Source organism: Oncorhynchus clarkii, chromosome 17, assembly GCF_045791955.1.
Source record: "Oncorhynchus clarkii lewisi isolate Uvic-CL-2024 chromosome 17, UVic_Ocla_1.0, whole genome shotgun sequence".
NCBI classification, from domain to species: Eukaryota; Metazoa; Chordata; class Actinopteri; order Salmoniformes; family Salmonidae; genus Oncorhynchus; species Oncorhynchus clarkii.
Genome location: NC_092163.1, coordinates 25,669,279 through 25,695,100, shown reverse-complemented (window position 1 = coordinate 25,695,100; position 25,822 = coordinate 25,669,279). Strand labels below are relative to the sequence as shown.

Below are 25,822 nucleotides of genomic sequence, written 5' to 3'. Positions count from 1 at the left end.
TTACCATGGAGCACGGAGGCCATCTAGTGGTTAAACGCGGGTACTGTCAGCGTGTGAGCACGTAATAGTGGCTCCCTATTGGTATTTGATCTTCAGGCCAGCGTTTCCCAAACTCGGTCCTCGGGTCCCCAAGTGGGGCACGTTGTGTTTTTTCGATTCCAATTGCTCTTGGAATGTAACATGCTAGAGTCTGTCTATTCCTTTGTGAAAATGGCCATTCAATGATTTCTGGCCCATGTGACATTCCTCGATGGCCCCAAAAATCCATGTTTTGATCCGATCATTACAACGTTAGCTGTGTGCACCCCATAATTCATGCGACTGACTAAGCTATTGAAAGTAAAATGATATATCTCTGTCTGGCGCAAGTGAACGAAGGTACAGGAAATGTTGTAGGCCACCAAATTAGACGTGATATTATTAAGTCGCCCTTCTGTGCTTGTTTGTGTGCGTGCATAGGTAAGTTGTTTCGATATGGTGGAATAAATGGAGAAATGAAAGGAATGTATTTAGTGGGATGAATTCAGTGTGCGATTGAATATTCCAATGCCATACCCATTGATAGTCCTTTAGACTAGATCCGAGATCCCTTAAGAGAAAAGGTATCAGGACAGCAGGAATCAATAGATGTAATCGTCAAGGGCTTGCAAAACAGCTGTTACGAAGCTGCCGGGATGATTGCCCTATTAGTAGTTGACCAATTACAGAATAGCAATCACCAATGCAGGCAGGTACGTGGTGATTGCTGCATTGGCTTCGTAAATAGGCTTCATAGGAACTAAATGGCTCAGCACATGACACCTTCACAGTGCAGAATATTTGATACTATTGACTCCGGTTGAGTAGAGTCGTGTGTCTTTGGCGTGATTTGAAGTCGACTTCTGATGTGGGATTTAGTTCATTTTTCAAAGAAGATTTGCTGAGGAATCGAAACCCCTTGACCAAATGATACGACAAAGTAAAGGCCCTAAATACAGGCTGCCAGTTAAATGCAGCAATGACACGGCTAAAGTGTGTCATTGCAGGACAAAAGAGCAGGAATTGTCTGCTGTTGCATCTTCACTCATGAGACAGGTAATAGCGGAGCTCCGTGGTGCTGAAAAGGACAGCGCCCCTGGCCATTTGCCAAGGCCTATTTCCCGTTGGAGGGATTTTTGACATGCTATAGGCACAGTTCAGTACACCCTGTAATTGGTCCCAGAATCATCCACTTGATTCCCGACCACCAACCGATTGTCGGGGTGCATTGGTGTAAAATGTGGTCGTCGAGATCAAGTTCTATGGCATCTGTACCTTTTTTTGGAGCTACCTACACCAGTACGGGAGCTCACAGATAAAGAGTGCACTAGGCTAGAGAGAAAAGTAGCATTCCGTTTTTCATTTTCTCTCTTTTGATACTTGAGAAACATAGATTCACATGACGTCCAAATCTGCAAGAGACAAAAGCAGCAGAAAATCAGCAGGTGAAGAAAAGGGTTAAGTGAATATGATTTAAGAGCAGTCAAATGAAGTAATAGTGACATAGATTGTAAGAAATGAAATGTACCATGTGAACATTGCATTGTGGCTTTAGAAGAGCATGTATTTGTAGATGAATGACAGATTAGGTTTGGTGACAAAGTAACTGTATAATTTGAGGTACTCTACATGAGCATGTGTTTGCCTATTTGATGATCTGTTGTAGTTAATGTTTGATTTTGAGCACATACTTGTTGTGACAATTGCATCAGGTTGAGGGAGAAATGGTCTGTGTGGCCATTGTGAGTGGCACTTCTGATCCAGCAGGTGGTGTTAAGATCCCTCCCTATGTGGCTTTGAATGATGAGCCAGTGTTGGCAAAATGACTTGTGGTCCAGCGGGTGGCGGTGAAATGCCTCCCTATCTATATGACTTGCCCTATTCCTTTGACATTGTTCACTTGATTGGAGATGATTCCGGTCTTCTTCATGAGCACTCCTGCATGTCTTCCTTCCTGTCTTGCCATGTGGGTTCCACGGAGGTGTGTGTTTTTGTTAGATATCACTGGGCACATTCCTAACGTGGAGGTGGTTTGCATAGCTCATGTCATGTGGATATATAAAGTATTGTATTGTAAGGTATGTTAGTCTACGGACGGTCTGACATTGCTCGTCCATATATTGATGTATTCCAATTGCATTTGGGTGTATTGTGTGGAATGTTGGAACATGGTTAGATATTACTTGTTAGACTTGACTGTGCTGTTGGAGCTAGTAACACAAGCATTTCCCGACATCTGCTAAACAGGTGTATGTATATCTCTCTAGTCACCCCCAAAACCAATTCTTTCTTTGGCCGCCTCTCCTTCCAGTTCTCTGCTGCCAATGACTGGAACGAACTACAAAAATCTCTGAAACTGGAAACACTTATCTCCCTCACTAGCTTTAAGCACCAACTGTCAGAGCAGCTCACAGATTACTGCACCTGTACATAGCCCACCTATAATTTAGGCCAAACAACTACCTCTTTCCCTACTGTATTTAATGAATTTATTTATTTTGCTCCTTTGCACCCCATTATTTTTATTTCTACTTTGCACATTTCTTCCATTGCAAATGTACCATTCCGGTGTTTTACTTGCTATATTGTATTTACTTTGCCACCATGGCCTTTTTTTGCCTTTACCTCCCTTATCTCACCTCATTTGCTCACATCGTATACTTGTTTATACTGTATTATTGACTGTATGTTTGTTTTACTCCATGTGTAAGTCTGTGTCGTTGTATGTGTCGAAGTGCTTTGCTTTATCTTGGCCAGGTCGCAATTGTAAATGAGAACTTGTTCTCAACTTGCCTACCTGGTTAAATAAAGGTGAAATAAAAAAAATAAAAAAAATGTGTCTATTTGATTAAGATTAGGACTTTCCCTCTATGTGTCGCACTTCCATTTCCACTTTATGTCCCCGTTAGGGAGCTGTCATTTATGCTGCAGGCTAATTACTACCAATGTCATTGTGGTCCAAGTTCAACTCCTAGCCTATAGGGTGTGGTAACAGGCCCTCTGTTATTTGTTGTTGTACTCTGCATGTGAAGTATCTGCACTGTAGCCTATAGAGGAACTAAGCCCTTGATAATAGGGGAACGCAAGCTGTTGAACACAAACTCCCAGTCCTATGATGTTGCTCTGTGAAGGAGGTTAGCTTTTCAGCATTCAATTCCTGGCAGCCTTCTTCTCCCTGGTTGATTTGTGAATGTGAGTGATTCGAGAATGTTTGGCTTGGGTATCCAAGGTGTTTGAGATTGTTGAGGACCAGTGTTCCGAGGGGCTGACTGTGACATCATAAAGCGGAATGTAGTTAGCGTGCTGTTTGAGGGATTCCAATTCAGTCCGTTGCGGCCTTCCAGGCAGTGCAGTTGTGCTTCAAGTGTGCTCTCTGTGTGATGACTTGTTGTGCCTACACGGAGTACAGCTACGAACGGACGTGGCATTTGGGGTAAGCCTAAACCTTTTCGTAACCTTGACCTATTTCTTCTAACTTGCTATGACAAAGTGCTTTGATGACACTAGCTGCATCCCAGCTAGTTGAACGCTTGTCAGTCGTTCTCCTAAAAGGCAACCTCTGTTGCTCGATGTACTAAACCGAGGGCCGGCAGCCACTAAGTACATGTAAGAGACAATTATGGCAACAATAAGTTGTAAGATGATACCTAGTCACATCTGAGATGTGAATCAACTGCACCGATTGGTCAATCGCCAGTATGTGCCCTTGGGCCTCATTTGTCCCCTTTTAAATGACCTGTTGAGATCATTCAATGCAACATCTGAGGCTCTCTGGCCTATAAAGGATCCACCTCATACCACTATTTCCATAATATAAGGCTATGTTATTGTTTTTTGAAAAAAGTACCATACAATATTTGCACATCCCTATCACCTCTGTACGCATAGGAAAATGATCCCTTTATTGTGTGTGTGTTGGGTGGGTGTCTGAGGAATGTTTTACTGCATTTCAGCTTGCAGAGGTATCACCACCCGTCCCATGGCCACCTGGATCATGTCTAGGGAAGAAAAAGAAGAATGACGTTATTACATGGCCTTCAAGAGCTACATGACTGCTGAGGTGACATTACGGACCCCTTAGGATTTGTGGCATTCCTTGTGTATTTGTTTCCCGTTTGTGCCACTTCGTTTCTCCTTTGTACTTGTGACACTATTTGAGGTTTTAACGCCTATCTCTATTAGGTGTGACTGGCAACTGCAGTGGGTTGAATCCTACTAGTTCAGTGTTTCCCAACTCCAGGCAGGGGTAGAGTAGGCATTTTTGTTGTAGCCCTGGAGAGGCACAGCTGATTGAAAGAGTTGAATCAGGCGCAACAACAACAACAACAACAAGAAAAACAACACCAATCAATGTGAAGAGTGGGACATCACAGTTGGGCCTTGTGTTCAACATAGCTCAGTATTTGAGTGTGTTTCCCGCGCATGCAAGTAGCTTTGATTTCTTCCTCCATAGTTCCCTAGAACGAACGCCCTCCCCTTTGCAGCAGAGGCCAGGCAAAAGCGCGCGCTTTCTGTGCCACTGGCTTCAATCAGGTCCACCAAACGCAGATAATAAGAGCACCGAGCACCAAAAATTACGTCATTAATTCACTCGAACTCAGCTAGCGAACACACGATGTCTGGAAGAGGTAAAGGCGGCAAGGGACTCGGAAAAGGAGGCGCCAAGCGTCACCGTAAGGTTCTCCGCGATAACATCCAGGGAATCACCAAGCCCGCCATTCGCCGTCTGGCTCGCCGTGGCGGCGTGAAGCGTATCTCCGGGCTGATCTACGAGGAGACCCGCGGTGTCCTGAAGGTGTTCCTTGAGAACGTGATCCGTGACGCCGTCACCTACACCGAGCACGCCAAGAGGAAGACCGTTACGGCCATGGACGTGGTCTACGCTCTGAAACGCCAGGGACGCACCCTGTACGGTTTCGGCGGTTAAACGCACTCTTCTCGGAACGTCAACATCCCGACTTGAACCCAAAGGCTCTTTTAAGAGCCACCCACATCCGCTTCAAAAGGGTCAAATCCATTATCGTAGGAAACCATGAGCCACTCTTGAGTGGACAGGGAGGGAGTATTCGTGACAGGAGGCTATGTTCAGTGCAGGCTTTGCGTACAGTCGTATTAAACCACGAGCCACTCTGAGTGGACAGGACGCTATGTTCAGTGCAGGCTTTGCGTACAGTCGTATTAAACCATGAGCCACTCTTGAGTGGACAGGGAGGGAGTATTCGTGACAGGACGCTATGTTCAGTGCAGGCTTTGCGTACAGTCGTATTACGAGGCACCACGGCTGGGAAATCCCCACCAAGTACCAAAAAGGGGGGCCTTATTTCTGGCCATTGTAGGACTTTTTTGGAAACACACCATTCCCCACCAGTGACAGAGCATAGGCTATGGTCTTTGTTAGGGAAGCAAGCCTCTGAGTGGAAGGCTCTTATGCGCGCTCAGCTCCACTGGGCAAATGGCAGGGGCGCCTATGAGAAAGCAGGGGTGTGTCCACGGCCGGCGAATTAGCTTAGCTTCGTCTTCATAAGAGGGAAAGGGCTCTCCACCCCCTCATTCGTTTGTGAGAAGCAGCGAGACATCAGCATCATGCCCGAGCCAGCAAAGTCCGCGCCCAAGAAGGGCTCCAAGAAAGCCGTCACCAAGACCGCAGGGAAAGGCGGCAAGAAACGCCGAAAGTCGAGGAAGGAGAGCTACGCCATTTACGTGTACAAAGTCCTGAAGCAGGTCCACCCCGATACCGGCATCTCCTCCAAGGCCATGGGAATCATGAACTCGTTCGTGAACGACATCTTCGAGCGTATCGCCGGAGAGTCGTCTCGCCTGGCCCACTACAACAAGCGTTCCACCATCACCTCCAGGGAGATCCAGACCGCAGTGCGCCTGCTGCTCCCCGGAGAGCTGGCCAAGCACGCAGTGTCCGAGGGCACCAAGGCCGTGACCAAGTACACCAGCTCCAAGTAAACAGCCCATTTGGAGTGCTGTAGTAACCCAAAGGCTCTTTTAAGAGCCACCCACCCTGTCAGTGAAAAAAGCAAATCCATATATGTGTGTGTGTGTGTGTGTGGAGGACATGTCAAAAAGGGGGGAGAGGGAATAAATGATGCTGACATGAACAGGGTAGGAATGTGTGCATGGCAGTATAACACAGTGAGTGGGATTCCACTCGTGCTCCGATGACTGGAGCCTGTGTAACAGTATAACTTTAGGCCGAACCAGGGACCCTCTGCACACATCATCAACAACAGTCTCAGAGCAAGTGACGTCACCGATTGAAACTAGCCGTTTCACATCCCTTACACACACCTGTACAAGAGGGAGGAGGAGAGAGAAGAAGAGGCTCCAAATCTCTCTCTCTCTCTAGGCCTATATCAGGGCGGACAAGCACATGGGGCGCCAGCCTCCATAGCGCCGGCCGCACAGCCAGACACCAAGACCCACAGACACAAAGACCGGCACGAGTGAGTCACGCTGCGGAGTCAAGCGAGGAAGGACTGCGAGAAGGCCACAAGCCTATCTCTCTCTCTCTCTCTCTCTCTGACACGCTTTTGAAAGAGACACACAGACAGAGAGAGAGAGAGAGACTACCTAGCACAAGAAAACACACAGGCTCCAAATCCAACTAATAAACTCATGCTTATAAAACATCACACACACACACACACACAGTGCAAGTAAGCATGTCGTTGGACAGTGTATTATTTCGTTTGCCTCCTGGACACATGACGAATACAACGTGAAACTAGTCTCAGCCAGGCCTCACAAGTGCATGTGTTTTAAGGTCCCCAAAAGAGCTCTCCTTTAAAACACCAAGGAGCACATCAGGGGACGCCAAACCATTTGATTCCCTTGCCAGACATCTCGGCTCACTCCACAATCAATGGTGCTCGCAATCGGATGCACTTTTAGGCCATTTAGGAGACAAATAGCACAGGAAAAGCAGTGCGCACCGCTCCACCCGACAGTCGAACGGTGAGGTTTTGAGCGAGTCGCAGCAAAATGCACGGGGCTTCTGCAGCCCACATGACTTTATTCTGAACGGACACAAGTCTGCTCGCTGGGCCGTTCGCTTTTGGGCCAAAAACACGGCTCCGTCGGTGACTTTTGGCCCGATATTGGCGACCAGAAAACACAAGTGAAAGAGCATTTGGCCAGCCCGGAGAAGCCGAGCTGGGTGGCTTGAGTCTACATGGTTCTCATGTCGCGTTTAAGGCCAGCCCCCTGCACGGTGTGGAGCTTCAATAGCGCAGAGCAGCGTCTACAGCAAAGTACTCCTCCTCACAGACTACCGTAGTGTTGTAAGTGTGTGTGTTTACCGGACCGAACGACAGACATGGCAGAAGTCGCACCAGCACCCGCCGCCGCCGCGCCGGCCAAGGCACCCAAGAAGAAGGCAGCAGCCAAGCCCAAGAAAGCGGGACCCAGCGTAGGCGAGCTCATCGTCAAGGCGGTGTCCGCCTCCAAGGAGAGGAGCGGCGTGTCCCTGGCCGCGCTCAAGAAGTCTCTGGCGGCAGGCGGCTACGACGTGGAGAAGAACAACTCCCGTGTCAAGATCGCCGTCAAGAGCCTCGTCACCAAGGGCACCCTGGTCCAGACTAAGGGCACCGGTGCTTCCGGCTCCTTCAAGCTCAACAAGAAGGCCGTCGAGGCAAAGAAGCCCGCCAAGAAAGCCGCAGCCCCCAAAGCTAAGAAGGTGGCCGCCAAGAAGCCCGCCGCCGCCAAGAAGCCCAAGAAGGTAGCAGCCAAGAAGGCCGTGGCCGCAAAGAAGTCCCCCAAGAAGGCCAAGAAGCCCGCTACACCCAAAAAGGCCGCCAAGAGCCCAAAGAAGGTGAAGAAGCCCGCCGCAGCGGCCAAGAAAGCGGCCAAGAGCCCCAAGAAGGCTACCAAGGCAGCGAAGCCCAAAGCCGCCAAGCCCAAGGCGGCCAAGGCCAAGAAGGCAGCCCCCAAGAAGAAGTAAAGCTATTACAAACAGTGTTCTTTCTACTCGACACATGTTGTTACCACAAAAGGCTCTTTTAAGAGCCACCCACCTCTTTCCATAAAAGCGCATGTCATTCCATTCCACCTATCTACCTACCTACCCGTGGTGCAAAATAAATTAAATGAATGACATTTGAAGTGGCATTTTGGAGTGGCTAAATGGCTTTACATTTGTCACTCAAGAGTGCAGCACCCTCACCAGTCAACATTGTTGTGATGTGTTAGAATTGGCATGTCACATTGAACCTGATAATAAGAAGCATACATACTATAGTGGGTTGGACAGCAGCCATTTGTATTATGAGCCACTCTCGAATTGATTGATACATGTTTCAGTGATTTGAGTTGTCACTTTGGCGCTCCCGCCAACGTGAAAAAGTAACAAAAGTCGGAGGGAAACAAGAGTAGCCTAGCCCTCGTCACTCTGCTGCCTGCGGGCGGGTGGGGGGGGGCGGGCTTAGGGCTGACTGCCTGTCTGTCTGTCCCTCCCTCACTCCAATTGGATAAGGCCACACCGGTCCGGTGGCCAATCGATGGCTTTTGTGGCGAGGTATAAGTAAGGCTCTCGAGGTGGCCAGCGGCTCATTCAGACTTTCTGTGACATACTGAAGCTACCAATATGAGCGGAAGAGGCAAAACCGGAGGCAAGGCCAGGGCGAAGGCAAAGACACGTTCATCCCGTGCCGGGCTCCAGTTCCCCGTGGGCCGTGTGCACAGGCTGCTGCGTAAAGGCAACTACGCCGAGCGTGTGGGCGCTGGCGCACCAGTGTACCTGGCCGCAGTGCTCGAGTACCTGACTGCTGAGATCCTGGAGTTGGCCGGAAACGCTGCCCGTGACAACAAGAAGACTCGTATCATCCCCCGTCACCTGCAGCTGGCAGTCCGTAACGACGAGGAGCTGAACAAACTGCTTGGCGGCGTGACCATCGCTCAGGGTGGTGTTCTGCCCAACATCCAGGCAGTGCTGCTCCCCAAGAAGACTGAGAAGGCCGTCAAAGCCAAGTAAAATCGCTGGTGCGGCTGCAACTTGACTACTCAACCCCCAAAGGCTCTTTTAAGAGCCAACCACCTAGCTCAACAAAAGCGCAAAGTGTCCCTTTCTATGCCTGGCCAATTATTTGGCGTGTTAGATACACACACATATACACGGCACCGTATCAAGTGCCCACATGAGGCCTAAATGAAGGATAACAACTAGTAGGCTAGAATGAGAGCATTATTGCGCGTAAAGTGTAACGTTGCTCGCGGCCCTAACAAAAGACCCAAGCGCGCCTCGGCGAGGGTGGGGGTTGCATTTTGGGGCGGCACGGAGAGGCCGAGCCTCCCCTCCAATGGGCGGCGGAGGAGGCCTCCGCAACGGGCCAATCAGGGCGGTGCGGAGATGGTGACCAATGAGCAGACGCCGCTGCCGGCTTTATAAACTTCACATAGGCATTTTGAGGCTATACTCCGACTGTGAAAGAAGGAAGCTAGCTAGCGCCATGGCCAGAACCAAGCAAACCGCTCGCAAATCCACCGGTGGCAAAGCACCCAGGAAGCAGCTCGCCACCAAGGCTGCGCGCAAGAGCGCCCCGGCCACCGGCGGCGTGAAGAAGCCTCACCGTTACAGGCCCGGCACCGTGGCTCTTAGAGAGATCCGTCGTTACCAGAAGTCCACTGAGCTGCTGATCCGCAAACTGCCTTTCCAGCGCCTGGTGCGAGAAATTGCCCAGGACTTTAAGACCGACCTGCGCTTCCAGAGTTCCGCAGTGATGGCCCTGCAGGAGGCAAGCGAGGCTTACCTGGTCGGCCTGTTCGAGGACACCAACCTGTGCGCCATCCACGCCAAGAGGGTGACCATCATGCCCAAGGACATCCAGCTGGCCCGTCGTATTCGCGGAGAGCGCGCATAAACGATGACCTGATCTCCAAAATCCCCCAAAGGCTCTTTTAAGAGCCACCTCCATATTTCAGTCAAAAAGGCACAATTGTTCCATTTGTACACGCCCCTTTCCCGCCGTGTATGTTCCCTGTTCTCGAGTCACTACAGACCGTGGTTCGATTCCAGGCTGTATCACCACCGGCCGTGATTGTAAATAAGAGTTGGTTCTTAACTGACTTGAGTCGTTTCAATAACGCTCTCTATATGTGATTAGATGTATGCCTAGAGTAGAAGAGGGGAAAAAATACACTAGCAGTAATGAGTGATAGTAATGATATAGGGCAAAAAGTGTCAAAAATGGTCACTATGTAGCTAAGAACAACTGACTTTGAAAGTCCCATGTTGCAGTGCCGCTGATGAGAGGGGAAAAGTTTACCATGGAGCACGGAGGCCATCTAGTGGTTAAACGCGGGTACTGTCAGCGTGTGAGCACGTAATAGTGGCTCCCTATTGGTATTTGATCTTCAGGCCAGCGTTTCCCAAACTCGGTCCTCGGGTCCCCAAGTGGGGCACGTTGTGTTTTTTCGATTCCAATTGCTCTTGGAATGTAACATGCTAGAGTCTGTCTATTCCTTTGTGAAAATGGCCATTCAATGATTTCTGGCCCATGTGACATTCCTCGATGGCCCCAAAAATCCATGTTTTGATCCGATCATTACAACGTTAGCTGTGTGCACCCCATAATTCATGCGACTGACTAAGCTATTGAAAGTAAAATGATATATCTCTGTCTGGCGCAAGTGAACGAAGGTACAGGAAATGTTGTAGGCCACCAAATTAGACGTGATATTATTAAGTCGCCCTTCTGTGCTTGTTTGTGTGCGTGCATAGGTAAGTTGTTTCGATATGGTGGAATAAATGGAGAAATGAAAGGAATGTATTTAGTGGGATGAATTCAGTGTGCGATTGAATATTCCAATGCCATACCCATTGATAGTCCTTTAGACTAGATCCGAGATCCCTTAAGAGAAAAGGTATCAGGACAGCAGGAATCAATAGATGTAATCGTCAAGGGCTTGCAAAACAGCTGTTACGAAGCTGCCGGGATGATTGCCCTATTAGTAGTTGACCAATTACAGAATAGCAATCACCAATGCAGGCAGGTACGTGGTGATTGCTGCATTGGCTTCGTAAATAGGCTTCATAGGAACTAAATGGCTCAGCACATGACACCTTCACAGTGCAGAATATTTGATACTATTGACTCCGGTTGAGTAGAGTCGTGTGTCTTTGGCGTGATTTGAAGTCGACTTCTGATGTGGGATTTAGTTCATTTTTCAAAGAAGATTTGCTGAGGAATCGAAACCCCTTGACCAAATGATACGACAAAGTAAAGGCCCTAAATACAGGCTGCCAGTTAAATGCAGCAATGACACGGCTAAAGTGTGTCATTGCAGGACAAAAGAGCAGGAATTGTCTGCTGTTGCATCTTCACTCATGAGACAGGTAATAGCGGAGCTCCGTGGTGCTGAAAAGGACAGCGCCCCTGGCCATTTGCCAAGGCCTATTTCCCGTTGGAGGGATTTTTGACATGCTATAGGCACAGTTCAGTACACCCTGTAATTGGTCCCAGAATCATCCACTTGATTCCCGACCACCAACCGATTGTCGGGGTGCATTGGTGTAAAATGTGGTCGTCGAGATCAAGTTCTATGGCATCTGTACCTTTTTTTGGAGCTACCTACACCAGTACGGGAGCTCACAGATAAAGAGTGCACTAGGCTAGAGAGAAAAGTAGCATTCCGTTTTTCATTTTCTCTCTTTTGATACTTGAGAAACATAGATTCACATGACGTCCAAATCTGCAAGAGACAAAAGCAGCAGAAAATCAGCAGGTGAAGAAAAGGGTTAAGTGAATATGATTTAAGAGCAGTCAAATGAAGTAATAGTGACATAGATTGTAAGAAATGAAATGTACCATGTGAACATTGCATTGTGGCTTTAGAAGAGCATGTATTTGTAGATGAATGACAGATTAGGTTTGGTGACAAAGTAACTGTATAATTTGAGGTACTCTACATGAGCATGTGTTTGCCTATTTGATGATCTGTTGTAGTTAATGTTTGATTTTGAGCACATACTTGTTGTGACAATTGCATCAGGTTGAGGGAGAAATGGTCTGTGTGGCCATTGTGAGTGGCACTTCTGATCCAGCAGGTGGTGTTAAGATCCCTCCCTATGTGGCTTTGAATGATGAGCCAGTGTTGGCAAAATGACTTGTGGTCCAGCGGGTGGCGGTGAAATGCCTCCCTATCTATATGACTTGCCCTATTCCTTTGACATTGTTCACTTGATTGGAGATGATTCCGGTCTTCTTCATGAGCACTCCTGCATGTCTTCCTTCCTGTCTTGCCATGTGGGTTCCACGGAGGTGTGTGTTTTTGTTAGATATCACTGGGCACATTCCTAACGTGGAGGTGGTTTGCATAGCTCATGTCATGTGGATATATAAAGTATTGTATTGTAAGGTATGTTAGTCTACGGACGGTCTGACATTGCTCGTCCATATATTGATGTATTCCAATTGCATTTGGGTGTATTGTGTGGAATGTTGGAACATGGTTAGATATTACTTGTTAGACTTGACTGTGCTGTTGGAGCTAGTAACACAAGCATTTCCCGACATCTGCTAAACAGGTGTATGTATATCTCTCTAGTCACCCCCAAAACCAATTCTTTCTTTGGCCGCCTCTCCTTCCAGTTCTCTGCTGCCAATGACTGGAACGAACTACAAAAATCTCTGAAACTGGAAACACTTATCTCCCTCACTAGCTTTAAGCACCAACTGTCAGAGCAGCTCACAGATTACTGCACCTGTACATAGCCCACCTATAATTTAGGCCAAACAACTACCTCTTTCCCTACTGTATTTAATGAATTTATTTATTTTGCTCCTTTGCACCCCATTATTTTTATTTCTACTTTGCACATTTCTTCCATTGCAAATGTACCATTCCGGTGTTTTACTTGCTATATTGTATTTACTTTGCCACCATGGCCTTTTTTTGCCTTTACCTCCCTTATCTCACCTCATTTGCTCACATCGTATACTTGTTTATACTGTATTATTGACTGTATGTTTGTTTTACTCCATGTGTAAGTCTGTGTCGTTGTATGTGTCGAAGTGCTTTGCTTTATCTTGGCCAGGTCGCAATTGTAAATGAGAACTTGTTCTCAACTTGCCTACCTGGTTAAATAAAGGTGAAATAAAAAAAATAAAAAAAATGTGTCTATTTGATTAAGATTAGGACTTTCCCTCTATGTGTCGCACTTCCATTTCCACTTTATGTCCCCGTTAGGGAGCTGTCATTTATGCTGCAGGCTAATTACTACCAATGTCATTGTGGTCCAAGTTCAACTCCTAGCCTATAGGGTGTGGTAACAGGCCCTCTGTTATTTGTTGTTGTACTCTGCATGTGAAGTATCTGCACTGTAGCCTATAGAGGAACTAAGCCCTTGATAATAGGGGAACGCAAGCTGTTGAACACAAACTCCCAGTCCTATGATGTTGCTCTGTGAAGGAGGTTAGCTTTTCAGCATTCAATTCCTGGCAGCCTTCTTCTCCCTGGTTGATTTGTGAATGTGAGTGATTCGAGAATGTTTGGCTTGGGTATCCAAGGTGTTTGAGATTGTTGAGGACCAGTGTTCCGAGGGGCTGACTGTGACATCATAAAGCGGAATGTAGTTAGCGTGCTGTTTGAGGGATTCCAATTCAGTCCGTTGCGGCCTTCCAGGCAGTGCAGTTGTGCTTCAAGTGTGCTCTCTGTGTGATGACTTGTTGTGCCTACACGGAGTACAGCTACGAACGGACGTGGCATTTGGGGTAAGCCTAAGCCTTTTCGTAACCTTGACCTATTTCTTCTAACTTGCTATGACAAAGTGCTTTGATGACACTAGCTGCATCCCAGCTAGTTGAACGCTTGTCAGTCGTTCTCCTAAAAGGCAACCTCTGTTGCTCGATGTACTAAACCGAGGGCCGGCAGCCACTAAGTACATGTAAGAGACAATTATGGCAACAATAAGTTGTAAGATGATACCTAGTCACATCTGAGATGTGAATCAACTGCACCGATTGGTCAATCGCCAGTATGTGCCCTTGGGCCTCATTTGTCCCCTTTTAAATGACCTGTTGAGATCATTCAATGCAACATCTGAGGCTCTCTGGCCTATAAAGGATCCACCTCATACCACTATTTCCATAATATAAGGCTATGTTATTGTTTTTTGAAAAAAGTACCATACAATATTTGCACATCCCTATCACCTCTGTACGCATAGGAAAATGATCCCTTTATTGTGTGTGTGTTGGGTGGGTGTCTGAGGAATGTTTTACTGCATTTCAGCTTGCAGAGGTATCACCACCCGTCCCATGGCCACCTGGATCATGTCTAGGGAAGAAAAAGAAGAATGACGTTATTACATGGCCTTCAAGAGCTACATGACTGCTGAGGTGACATTACGGACCCCTTAGGATTTGTGGCATTCCTTGTGTATTTGTTTCCCGTTTGTGCCACTTCGTTTCTCCTTTGTACTTGTGACACTATTTGAGGTTTTAACGCCTATCTCTATTAGGTGTGACTGGCAACTGCAGTGGGTTGAATCCTACTAGTTCAGTGTTTCCCAACTCCAGGCAGGGGTAGAGTAGGCATTTTTGTTGTAGCCCTGGAGAGGCACAGCTGATTGAAAGAGTTGAATCAGGCGCAACAACAACAACAACAACAAGAAAAACAACACCAATCAATGTGAAGAGTGGGACATCACAGTTGGGCCTTGTGTTCAACATAGCTCAGTATTTGAGTGTGTTTCCCGCGCATGCAAGTAGCTTTGATTTCTTCCTCCATAGTTCCCTAGAACGAACGCCCTCCCCTTTGCAGCAGAGGCCAGGCAAAAGCGCGCGCTTTCTGTGCCACTGGCTTCAATCAGGTCCACCAAACGCAGATAATAAGAGCACCGAGCACCAAAAATTACGTCATTAATTCACTCGAACTCAGCTAGCGAACACACGATGTCTGGAAGAGGTAAAGGCGGCAAGGGACTCGGAAAAGGAGGCGCCAAGCGTCACCGTAAGGTTCTCCGCGATAACATCCAGGGAATCACCAAGCCCGCCATTCGCCGTCTGGCTCGCCGTGGCGGCGTGAAGCGTATCTCCGGGCTGATCTACGAGGAGACCCGCGGTGTCCTGAAGGTGTTCCTTGAGAACGTGATCCGTGACGCCGTCACCTACACCGAGCACGCCAAGAGGAAGACCGTTACGGCCATGGACGTGGTCTACGCTCTGAAACGCCAGGGACGCACCCTGTACGGTTTCGGCGGTTAAACGCACTCTTCTCGGAACGTCAACATCCCGACTTGAACCCAAAGGCTCTTTTAAGAGCCACCCACATCCGCTTCAAAAGGGTCAAATCCATTATCGTAGGAAACCATGAGCCACTCTTGAGTGGACAGGGAGGGAGTATTCGTGACAGGAGGCTATGTTCAGTGCAGGCTTTGCGTACAGTCGTATTAAACCACGAGCCACTCTGAGTGGACAGGACGCTATGTTCAGTGCAGGCTTTGCGTACAGTCGTATTAAACCATGAGCCACTCTTGAGTGGACAGGGAGGGAGTATTCGTGACAGGACGCTATGTTCAGTGCAGGCTTTGCGTACAGTCGTATTACGAGGCACCACGGCTGGGAAATCCCCACCAAGTACCAAAAAGGGGGGCCTTATTTCTGGCCATTGTAGGACTTTTTTGGAAACACACCATTCCCCACCAGTGACAGAGCATAGGCTATGGTCTTTGTTAGGGAAGCAAGCCTCTGAGTGGAAGGCTCTTATGCGCGCTCAGCTCCACTGGGCAAATGGCAGGGGCGCCTATGAGAAAGCAGGGGTGTGTCCACGGCCGGCGAATTAGCTTAGCTTCGTCTTCATAAGAGGGAAAGGGCTCTCCACCCCCTCATTCGTTTGTGAGAAGCAGCGAGACATCAGCATCATGCCCGAGCCAGCAAAGTCCGCGCCCAAGAAGGGCTCCAAGAAAGCCGTCACCAAGACCGCAGGGAAAGGCGGCAAGAAACGCCGAAAGTCGAGGAAGGAGAGCTACGCCATTTACGTGTACAAAGTCCTGAAGCAGGTCCACCCCGATACCGGCATCTCCTCCAAGGCCATGGGAATCATGAACTCGTTCGTGAACGACATCTTCGAGCGTATCGCCGGAGAGTCGTCTCGCCTGGCCCACTACAACAAGCGTTCCACCATCACCTCCAGGGAGATCCAGACCGCAGTGCGCCTGCTGCTCCCCGGAGAGCTGGCCAAGCACGCAGTGTCCGAGGGCACCAAGGCCGTGACCAAGTACACCAGCTCCAAGTAAACAGCCCATTTGGAGTGCTGTAGTAACCCAAAGGCTCTTTTAAGAGCCACCCACCCTGTCAGTGAAAAAAGCAAATCCATATATATGTGTGTGTGTGTGTGTGGAGGACATGTCAAAAAGGGGGGAGAGGGAATAAATGATGCTGACATGAACAGGGTAGGAATGTGTGCATGGCAGTATAACACAGTGAGTGGGATTCCACTCGTGCTCCGATGACTGGAGCCTGTGTAACAGTATAACTTTAGGCCGAACCAGGGACCCTCTGCACACATCATCAACAACAGTCTCAGAGCAAGTGACGTCACCGATTGAAACTAGCCGTTTCACATCCCTTACACACACCTGTACAAGAGGGAGGAGGAGAGAGAAGAAGAGGCTCCAAATCTCTCTCTCTCTCTAGGCCTATATCAGGGCGGACAAGCACATGGGGCGCCAGCCTCCATAGCGCCGGCCGCACAGCCAGACACCAAGACCCACAGACACAAAGACCGGCACGAGTGAGTCACGCTGCGGAGTCAAGCGAGGAAGGACTGCGAGAAGGCCACAAGCCTATCTCTCTCTCTCTCTCTCTCTCTGACACGCTTTTGAAAGAGACACACAGACAGAGAGAGAGAGAGAGACTACCTAGCACAAGAAAACACACAGGCTCCAAATCCAACTAATAAACTCATGCTTATAAAACATCACACACACACACACACACAGTGCAAGTAAGCATGTCGTTGGACAGTGTATTATTTCGTTTGCCTCCTGGACACATGACGAATACAACGTGAAACTAGTCTCAGCCAGGCCTCACAAGTGCATGTGTTTTAAGGTCCCCAAAAGAGCTCTCCTTTAAAACACCAAGGAGCACATCAGGGGACGCCAAACCATTTGATTCCCTTGCCAGACATCTCGGCTCACTCCACAATCAATGGTGCTCGCAATCGGATGCACTTTTAGGCCATTTAGGAGACAAATAGCACAGGAAAAGCAGTGCGCACCGCTCCACCCGACAGTCGAACGGTGAGGTTTTGAGCGAGTCGCAGCAAAATGCACGGGGCTTCTGCAGCCCACATGACTTTATTCTGAACGGACACAAGTCTGCTCGCTGGGCCGTTCGCTTTTGGGCCAAAAACACGGCTCCGTCGGTGACTTTTGGCCCGATATTGGCGACCAGAAAACACAAGTGAAAGAGCATTTGGCCAGCCCGGAGAAGCCGAGCTGGGTGGCTTGAGTCTACATGGTTCTCATGTCGCGTTTAAGGCCAGCCCCCTGCACGGTGTGGAGCTTCAATAGCGCAGAGCAGCGTCTACAGCAAAGTACTCCTCCTCACAGACTACCGTAGTGTTGTAAGTGTGTGTGTTTACCGGACCGAACGACAGACATGGCAGAAGTCGCACCAGCACCCGCCGCCGCCGCGCCGGCCAAGGCACCCAAGAAGAAGGCAGCAGCCAAGCCCAAGAAAGCGGGACCCAGCGTAGGCGAGCTCATCGTCAAGGCGGTGTCCGCCTCCAAGGAGAGGAGCGGCGTGTCCCTGGCCGCGCTCAAGAAGTCTCTGGCGGCAGGCGGCTACGACGTGGAGAAGAACAACTCCCGTGTCAAGATCGCCGTCAAGAGCCTCGTCACCAAGGGCACCCTGGTCCAGACTAAGGGCACCGGTGCTTCCGGCTCCTTCAAGCTCAACAAGAAGGCCGTCGAGGCAAAGAAGCCCGCCAAGAAAGCCGCAGCCCCCAAAGCTAAGAAGGTGGCCGCCAAGAAGCCCGCCGCCGCCAAGAAGCCCAAGAAGGTAGCAGCCAAGAAGGCCGTGGCCGCAAAGAAGTCCCCCAAGAAGGCCAAGAAGCCCGCTACACCCAAAAAGGCCGCCAAGAGCCCAAAGAAGGTGAAGAAGCCCGCCGCAGCGGCCAAGAAAGCGGCCAAGAGCCCCAAGAAGGCTACCAAGGCAGCGAAGCCCAAAGCCGCCAAGCCCAAGGCGGCCAAGGCCAAGAAGGCAGCCCCCAAGAAGAAGTAAAGCTATTACAAACAGTGTTCTTTCTACTCGACACATGTTGTTACCACAAAAGGCTCTTTTAAGAGCCACCCACCTCTTTCCATAAAAGCGCATGTCATTCCATTCCACCTATCTACCTACCTACCCGTGGTGCAAAATAAATTAAATGAATGACATTTGAAGTGGCATTTTGGAGTGGCTAAATGGCTTTACATTTGTCACTCAAGAGTGCAGCACCCTCACCAGTCAACATTGTTGTGATGTGTTAGAATTGGCATGTCACATTGAACCTGATAATAAGAAGCATACATACTATAGTGGGTTGGACAGCAGCCATTTGTATTATGAGCCACTCTCGAATTGATTGATACATGTTTCAGTGATTTGAGTTGTCACTTTGGCGCTCCCGCCAACGTGAAAAAGTAACAAAAGTCGGAGGGAAACAAGAGTAGCCTAGCCCTCGTCACTCTGCTGCCTGCGGGCGGGTGGGGGGGGGCGGGCTTAGGGCTGACTGCCTGTCTGTCTGTCCCTCCCTCACTCCAATTGGATAAGGCCACACCGGTCCGGTGGCCAATCGATGGCTTTTGTGGCGAGGTATAAGTAAGGCTCTCGAGGTGGCCAGCGGCTCATTCAGACTTTCTGTGACATACTGAAGCTACCAATATGAGCGGAAGAGGCAAAACCGGAGGCAAGGCCAGGGCGAAGGCAAAGACACGTTCATCCCGTGCCGGGCTCCAGTTCCCCGTGGGCCGTGTGCACAGGCTGCTGCGTAAAGGCAACTACGCCGAGCGTGTGGGCGCTGGCGCACCAGTGTACCTGGCCGCAGTGCTCGAGTACCTGACTGCTGAGATCCTGGAGTTGGCCGGAAACGCTGCCCGTGACAACAAGAAGACTCGTATCATCCCCCGTCACCTGCAGCTGGCAGTCCGTAACGACGAGGAGCTGAACAAACTGCTTGGCGGCGTGACCATCGCTCAGGGTGGTGTTCTGCCCAACATCCAGGCAGTGCTGCTCCCCAAGAAGACTGAGAAGGCCGTCAAAGCCAAGTAAAATCGCTGGTGCGGCTGCAACTTGACTACTCAACCCCCAAAGGCTCTTTTAAGAGCCAACCACCTAGCTCAACAAAAGCGCAAAGTGTCCCTTTCTATGCCTGGCCAATTATTTGGCGTGTTAGATACACACACATATACACGGCACCGTATCAAGTGCCCACATGAGGCCTAAATGAAGGATATAACAACTAGTAGGCTAGAATGAGAGCATTATTGCGCGTAAAGTGTAACGTTGCTCGCGGCCCTAACAAAAGACCCAAGCGCGCCTCGGCGAGGGTGGGGGTTGCATTTTGGGGCGGCACGGAGAGGCCGAGCCTCCCCTCCAATGGGCGGCGGAGGAGGCCTCCGCAACGGGCCAATCAGGGCGGTGCGGAGATGGTGACCAATGAGCAGACGCCGCTGCCGGCTTTATAAACTTCACATAGGCATTTTGAGGCTATACTCCGACTGTGAAAGAAGGAAGCTAGCTAGCGCCATGGCCAGAACCAAGCAAACCGCTCGCAAATCCACCGGTGGCAAAGCACCCAGGAAGCAGCTCGCCACCAAGGCTGCGCGCAAGAGCGCCCCGGCCACCGGCGGCGTGAAGAAGCCTCACCGTTACAGGCCCGGCACCGTGGCTCTTAGAGAGATCCGTCGTTACCAGAAGTCCACTGAGCTGCTGATCCGCAAACTGCCTTTCCAGCGCCTGGTGCGAGAAATTGCCCAGGACTTTAAGACCGACCTGCGCTTCCAGAGTTCCGCAGTGATGGCCCTGCAGGAGGCAAGCGAGGCTTACCTGGTCGGCCTGTTCGAGGACACCAACCTGTGCGCCATCCACGCCAAGAGGGTGACCATCATGCCCAAGGACATCCAGCTGGCCCGTCGTATTCGCGGAGAGCGCGCATAAACGATGACCTGATCTCCAAAATCCCCCAAAGGCTCTTTTAAGAGCCACCTCCATATTTCAGTCAAAAAGGCACAATTGTTCCATTTGTACACGCCCCTTTCCCGCCGTGTATGTTCCCTGTTCTCGAGTCACTACAGACCGTGGTTCGATTCCAGGCTGTATCACCACCGGCCGTGATTGTAAATAAGAGTTGGTTCTTAACTGACTTGAGTCGTTTCAATAACGCTCTCTATATGTGATTAGATGTATGCCTAGAGTAGAAGAGGGGAAAAAATACACTAGCAGTAATGAGTGATAGTAATGATATAGGGCAAAAAGTGTCAAAAATGGTCACTATGTAGCTAAGAACAACTGACTTTGAAAGTCCCATGTTGCAGTGCCGCTGATGAGAGGGGAAAAGTTTACCATGGAGCACGGAGGCCATCTAGTGGTTAAACGCGGGTACTGTCAGCGTGTGAGCACGTAATAGTGGCTCCCTATTGGTATTTGATCTTCAGGCCAGCGTTTCCCAAACTCGGTCCTCGGGTCCCCAAGTGGGGCACGTTGTGTTTTTTCGATTCCAATTGCTCTTGGAATGTAACATGCTAGAGTCTGTCTATTCCTTTGTGAAAATGGCCATTCAATGATTTCTGGCCCATGTGACATTCCTCGATGGCCCCAAAAATCCATGTTTTGATCCGATCATTACAACGTTAGCTGTGTGCACCCCATAATTCATGCGACTGACTAAGCTATTGAAAGTAAAATGATATATCTCTGTCTGGCGCAAGTGAACGAAGGTACAGGAAATGTTGTAGGCCACCAAATTAGACGTGATATTATTAAGTCGCCCTTCTGTGCTTGTTTGTGTGCGTGCATAGGTAAGTTGTTTCGATATGGTGGAATAAATGGAGAAATGAAAGGAATGTATTTAGTGGGATGAATTCAGTGTGCGATTGAATATTCCAATGCCATACCCATTGATAGTCCTTTAGACTAGATCCGAGATCCCTTAAGAGAAAAGGTATCAGGACAGCAGGAATCAATAGATGTAATCGTCAAGGGCTTGCAAAACAGCTGTTACGAAGCTGCCGGGATGATTGCCCTATTAGTAGTTGACCAATTACAGAATAGCAATCACCAATGCAGGCAGGTACGTGGTGATTGCTGCATTGGCTTCGTAAATAGGCTTCATAGGAACTAAATGGCTCAGCACATGACACCTTCACAGTGCAGAATATTTGATACTATTGACTCCGGTTGAGTAGAGTCGTGTGTCTTTGGCGTGATTTGAAGTCGACTTCTGATGTGGGATTTAGTTCATTTTTCAAAGAAGATTTGCTGAGGAATCGAAACCCCTTGACCAAATGATACGACAAAGTAAAGGCCCTAAATACAGGCTGCCAGTTAAATGCAGCAATGACACGGCTAAAGTGTGTCATTGCAGGACAAAAGAGCAGGAATTGTCTGCTGTTGCATCTTCACTCATGAGACAGGTAATAGCGGAGCTCCGTGGTGCTGAAAAGGACAGCGCCCCTGGCCATTTGCCAAGGCCTATTTCCCGTTGGAGGGATTTTTGACATGCTATAGGCACAGTTCAGTACACCCTGTAATTGGTCCCAGAATCATCCACTTGATTCCCGACCACCAACCGATTGTCGGGGTGCATTGGTGTAAAATGTGGTCGTCGAGATCAAGTTCTATGGCATCTGTACCTTTTTTTGGAGCTACCTACACCAGTACGGGAGCTCACAGATAAAGAGTGCACTAGGCTAGAGAGAAAAGTAGCATTCCGTTTTTCATTTTCTCTCTTTGATACTTGAGAAACATAGATTCACATGACGTCCAAATCTGCAAGAGACAAAAGCAGCAGAAAATCAGCAGGTGAAGAAAAGGGTTAAGTGAATATGATTTAAGAGCAGTCAAATGAAGTAATAGTGACATAGATTGTAAGAAATGAAATGTACCATGTGAACATTGCATTGTGGCTTTAGAAGAGCATGTATTTGTAGATGAATGACAGATTAGGTTTGGTGACAAAGTAACTGTATAATTTGAGGTACTCTACATGAGCATGTGTTTGCCTATTTGATGATCTGTTGTAGTTAATGTTTGATTTTGAGCACATACTTGTTGTGACAATTGCATCAGGTTGAGGGAGAAATGGTCTGTGTGGCCATTGTGAGTGGCACTTCTGATCCAGCAGGTGGTGTTAAGATCCCTCCCTATGTGGCTTTGAATGATGAGCCAGTGTTGGCAAAATGACTTGTGGTCCAGCGGGTGGCGGTGAAATGCCTCCCTATCTATATGACTTGCCCTATTCCTTTGACATTGTTCACTTGATTGGAGATGATTCCGGTCTTCTTCATGAGCACTCCTGCATGTCTTCCTTCCTGTCTTGCCATGTGGGTTCCACGGAGGTGTGTGTTTTTGTTAGATATCACTGGGCACATTCCTAACGTGGAGGTGGTTTGCATAGCTCATGTCATGTGGATATATAAAGTATTGTATTGTAAGGTATGTTAGTCTACGGACGGTCTGACATTGCTCGTCCATATATTGATGTATTCCAATTGCATTTGGGTGTATTGTGTGGAATGTTGGAACATGGTTAGATATTACTTGTTAGACTTGACTGTGCTGTTGGAGCTAGTAACACAAGCATTTCCCGACATCTGCTAAACAGGTGTATGTATATCTCTCTAGTCACCCCCAAAACCAATTCTTTCTTTGGCCGCCTCTCCTTCCAGTTCTCTGCTGCCAATGACTGGAACGAACTACAAAAATCTCTGAAACTGGAAACACTTATCTCCCTCACTAGCTTTAAGCACCAACTGTCAGAGCAGCTCACAGATTACTGCACCTGTACATAGCCCACCTATAATTTAGGCCAAACAACTACCTCTTTCCCTACTGTATTTAATGAATTTATTTATTTTGCTCCTTTGCACCCCATTATTTTTATTTCTACTTTGCACATTTCTTCCATTGCAAATGTACCATTCCGGTGTTTTACTTGCTATATTGTATTTACTTTGCCACCATGGCCTTTTTTTGCCTTTACCTCCCTTATCTCACCTCATTTGCTCACATCGTATACTTGTTTATACTGTATTATTGACTGTATGTTTGTTTTACTCCATGTGTAAGTCTGTGTCGTTGTATGTGTCGAAGTGCTTTGCTTTATCTTGGCCAGGTCGCAATTGTAAATGAGAACTTGTTCTCAACTTGCCTACCTGGTTAAATAAAGGTGAAATAAAAAAAATAAAAAAAATGTGTCTATTTGATTAAGATTAGGACTTTCCCTCTATGTGTCGCACTTCCATTTCCACTTTATGTCCCCGTTAGGGAGCTGTCATTTATGCTGCAGGCTAATTACTACCAATGTCATTGTGGTCCAAGTTCAACTCCTAGCCTATAGGGTGTGGTAACAGGCCCTCTGTTATTTGTTGTTGTACTCTGCATGTGAAGTATCTGCACTGTAGCCTATAGAGGAACTAAGCCCTTGATAATAGGGGAACGCAAGCTGTTGAACACAAACTCCCAGTCCTATGATGTTGCTCTGTGAAGGAGGTTAGCTTTTCAGCATTCAATTCCTGGCAGCCTTCTTCTCCCTGGTTGATTTGTGAATGTGAGTGATTCGAGAATGTTTGGCTTGGGTATCCAAGGTGTTTGAGATTGTTGAGGACCAGTGTTCCGAGGGGCTGACTGTGACATCATAAAGCGGAATGTAGTTAGCGTGCTGTTTGAGGGATTCCAATTCAGTCCGTTGCGGCCTTCCAGGCAGTGCAGTTGTGCTTCAAGTGTGCTCTCTGTGTGATGACTTGTTGTGCCTACACGGAGTACAGCTACGAACGGACGTGGCATTTGGGGTAAGCCTAAGCCTTTTCGTAACCTTGACCTATTTCTTCTAACTTGCTATGACAAAGTGCTTTGATGACACTAGCTGCATCCCAGCTAGTTGAACGCTTGTCAGTCGTTCTCCTAAAAGGCAACCTCTGTTGCTCGATGTACTAAACCGAGGGCCGGCAGCCACTAAGTACATGTAAGAGACAATTATGGCAACAATAAGTTGTAAGATGATACCTAGTCACATCTGAGATGTGAATCAACTGCACCGATTGGTCAATCGCCAGTATGTGCCCTTGGGCCTCATTTGTCCCCTTTTAAATGACCTGTTGAGATCATTCAATGCAACATCTGAGGCTCTCTGGCCTATAAAGGATCCACCTCATACCACTATTTCCATAATATAAGGCTATGTTATTGTTTTTTGAAAAAAGTACCATACAATATTTGCACATCCCTATCACCTCTGTACGCATAGGAAAATGATCCCTTTATTGTGTGTGTGTTGGGTGGGTGTCTGAGGAATGTTTTACTGCATTTCAGCTTGCAGAGGTATCACCACCCGTCCCATGGCCACCTGGATCATGTCTAGGGAAGAAAAAGAAGAATGACGTTATTACATGGCCTTCAAGAGCTACATGACTGCTGAGGTGACATTACGGACCCCTTAGGATTTGTGGCATTCCTTGTGTATTTGTTTCCCGTTTGTGCCACTTCGTTTCTCCTTTGTACTTGTGACACTATTTGAGGTTTTAACGCCTATCTCTATTAGGTGTGACTGGCAACTGCAGTGGGTTGAATCCTACTAGTTCAGTGTTTCCCAACTCCAGGCAGGGGTAGAGTAGGCATTTTTGTTGTAGCCCTGGAGAGGCACAGCTGATTGAAAGAGTTGAATCAGGCGCAACAACAACAACAACAACAAGAAAAACAACACCAATCAATGTGAAGAGTGGGACATCACAGTTGGGCCTTGTGTTCAACATAGCTCAGTATTTGAGTGTGTTTCCCGCGCATGCAAGTAGCTTTGATTTCTTCCTCCATAGTTCCCTAGAACGAACGCCCTCCCCTTTGCAGCAGAGGCCAGGCAAAAGCGCGCGCTTTCTGTGCCACTGGCTTCAATCAGGTCCACCAAACGCAGATAATAAGAGCACCGAGCACCAAAAATTACGTCATTAATTCACTCGAACTCAGCTAGCGAACACACGATGTCTGGAAGAGGTAAAGGCGGCAAGGGACTCGGAAAAGGAGGCGCCAAGCGTCACCGTAAGGTTCTCCGCGATAACATCCAGGGAATCACCAAGCCCGCCATTCGCCGTCTGGCTCGCCGTGGCGGCGTGAAGCGTATCTCCGGGCTGATCTACGAGGAGACCCGCGGTGTCCTGAAGGTGTTCCTTGAGAACGTGATCCGTGACGCCGTCACCTACACCGAGCACGCCAAGAGGAAGACCGTTACGGCCATGGACGTGGTCTACGCTCTGAAACGCCAGGGACGCACCCTGTACGGTTTCGGCGGTTAAACGCACTCTTCTCGGAACGTCAACATCCCGACTTGAACCCAAAGGCTCTTTTAAGAGCCACCCACATCCGCTTCAAAAGGGTCAAATCCATTATCGTAGGAAACCATGAGCCACTCTTGAGTGGACAGGGAGGGAGTATTCGTGACAGGAGGCTATGTTCAGTGCAGGCTTTGCGTACAGTCGTATTAAACCACGAGCCACTCTGAGTGGACAGGACGCTATGTTCAGTGCAGGCTTTGCGTACAGTCGTATTAAACCATGAGCCACTCTTGAGTGGACAGGGAGGGAGTATTCGTGACAGGACGC

At 48.5% G+C, this 25,822-nt stretch overlaps 8 protein-coding genes and 2 pseudogenes across 8 annotated transcripts; all 10 read left to right on the top strand.

The window, feature by feature from the left end:
• Positions 1 to 4,629: 4,629 nt before the first annotated feature.
• On the top strand, positions 4,630 to 4,988 carry LOC139369677 (histone H4). The gene has a single exon (XM_071108938.1). It carries the CDS (start codon positions 4,634 to 4,636, stop codon positions 4,943 to 4,945), a length of 312 nt encoding a protein of 103 aa, XP_070965039.1. The 5' UTR covers positions 4,630 to 4,633; the 3' UTR covers positions 4,946 to 4,988.
• Positions 4,989 to 5,430: 442 nt separating this feature from the next.
• LOC139369676 (histone H2B-like) lies at positions 5,431 to 6,075 on the top strand (annotated as a pseudogene).
• Positions 6,076 to 6,751: 676 nt separating this feature from the next.
• On the top strand, positions 6,752 to 7,995 carry LOC139369675 (histone H1). The gene has a single exon (XM_071108937.1). The coding sequence runs from the start codon at positions 7,346 to 7,348 to the stop codon at positions 7,967 to 7,969; it is 624 nt and encodes a 207-aa protein (XP_070965038.1). The 5' UTR covers positions 6,752 to 7,345; the 3' UTR covers positions 7,970 to 7,995.
• Positions 7,996 to 8,502: 507 nt separating this feature from the next.
• On the top strand, positions 8,503 to 19,433 carry LOC139370622 (histone H2AX-like). The gene is made up of 3 exons (XM_071110218.1): positions 8,503 to 8,994; positions 16,417 to 16,427; positions 18,889 to 19,433. The coding sequence occupies exons 1-3, from the start codon at positions 8,612 to 8,614 to the stop codon at positions 19,281 to 19,283; spliced, it is 789 nt and encodes a 262-aa protein (XP_070966319.1). The 5' UTR covers positions 8,503 to 8,611; the 3' UTR covers positions 19,284 to 19,433.
• On the top strand, positions 9,001 to 10,145 carry LOC139370620 (histone H3). The gene has a single exon (XM_071110216.1). It carries the CDS (start codon positions 9,384 to 9,386, stop codon positions 9,882 to 9,884), a length of 501 nt encoding a protein of 166 aa, XP_070966317.1. The 5' UTR covers positions 9,001 to 9,383; the 3' UTR covers positions 9,885 to 10,145.
• On the top strand, positions 14,915 to 15,273 carry LOC139369674 (histone H4). Its single transcript, XM_071108936.1, has one exon. The coding sequence runs from the start codon at positions 14,919 to 14,921 to the stop codon at positions 15,228 to 15,230; it is 312 nt and encodes a 103-aa protein (XP_070965037.1). The 5' UTR covers positions 14,915 to 14,918; the 3' UTR covers positions 15,231 to 15,273.
• LOC139370619 (histone H2B-like) lies at positions 15,716 to 16,360 on the top strand (annotated as a pseudogene).
• Positions 17,037 to 18,280, top strand: LOC139369673 (histone H1). The gene has a single exon (XM_071108935.1). It carries the CDS (start codon positions 17,631 to 17,633, stop codon positions 18,252 to 18,254), a length of 624 nt encoding a protein of 207 aa, XP_070965036.1. The 5' UTR covers positions 17,037 to 17,630; the 3' UTR covers positions 18,255 to 18,280.
• An 86-nt stretch (positions 19,434 to 19,519) lies between the features above and the next one.
• On the top strand, positions 19,520 to 20,432 carry LOC139370621 (histone H3). The gene has a single exon (XM_071110217.1). The coding sequence runs from the start codon at positions 19,671 to 19,673 to the stop codon at positions 20,169 to 20,171; it is 501 nt and encodes a 166-aa protein (XP_070966318.1). The 5' UTR covers positions 19,520 to 19,670; the 3' UTR covers positions 20,172 to 20,432.
• A 4,768-nt stretch (positions 20,433 to 25,200) lies between these two features.
• On the top strand, positions 25,201 to 25,559 carry LOC139369672 (histone H4). The gene has a single exon (XM_071108933.1). The coding sequence runs from the start codon at positions 25,205 to 25,207 to the stop codon at positions 25,514 to 25,516; it is 312 nt and encodes a 103-aa protein (XP_070965034.1). The 5' UTR covers positions 25,201 to 25,204; the 3' UTR covers positions 25,517 to 25,559.
• The last annotated feature ends 263 nt before the right edge of the window (positions 25,560 to 25,822 follow it).

Coding starts and splice junctions, on each gene's coding strand:
- LOC139369677 (XM_071108938.1), top strand. CDS start 4,634: ATGTCTGGAAGAGGTAAAGGCGGCAAGGGACTCGGAAAAGGAGGCGCC.
- LOC139369675 (XM_071108937.1), top strand. CDS start 7,346: ATGGCAGAAGTCGCACCAGCACCCGCCGCCGCCGCGCCGGCCAAGGCA.
- LOC139370622 (XM_071110218.1), top strand. CDS start 8,612: ATGAGCGGAAGAGGCAAAACCGGAGGCAAGGCCAGGGCGAAGGCAAAG.
- LOC139370620 (XM_071110216.1), top strand. CDS start 9,384: ATGAGCAGACGCCGCTGCCGGCTTTATAAACTTCACATAGGCATTTTG.
- LOC139369674 (XM_071108936.1), top strand. CDS start 14,919: ATGTCTGGAAGAGGTAAAGGCGGCAAGGGACTCGGAAAAGGAGGCGCC.
- LOC139369673 (XM_071108935.1), top strand. CDS start 17,631: ATGGCAGAAGTCGCACCAGCACCCGCCGCCGCCGCGCCGGCCAAGGCA.
- LOC139370621 (XM_071110217.1), top strand. CDS start 19,671: ATGAGCAGACGCCGCTGCCGGCTTTATAAACTTCACATAGGCATTTTG.
- LOC139369672 (XM_071108933.1), top strand. CDS start 25,205: ATGTCTGGAAGAGGTAAAGGCGGCAAGGGACTCGGAAAAGGAGGCGCC.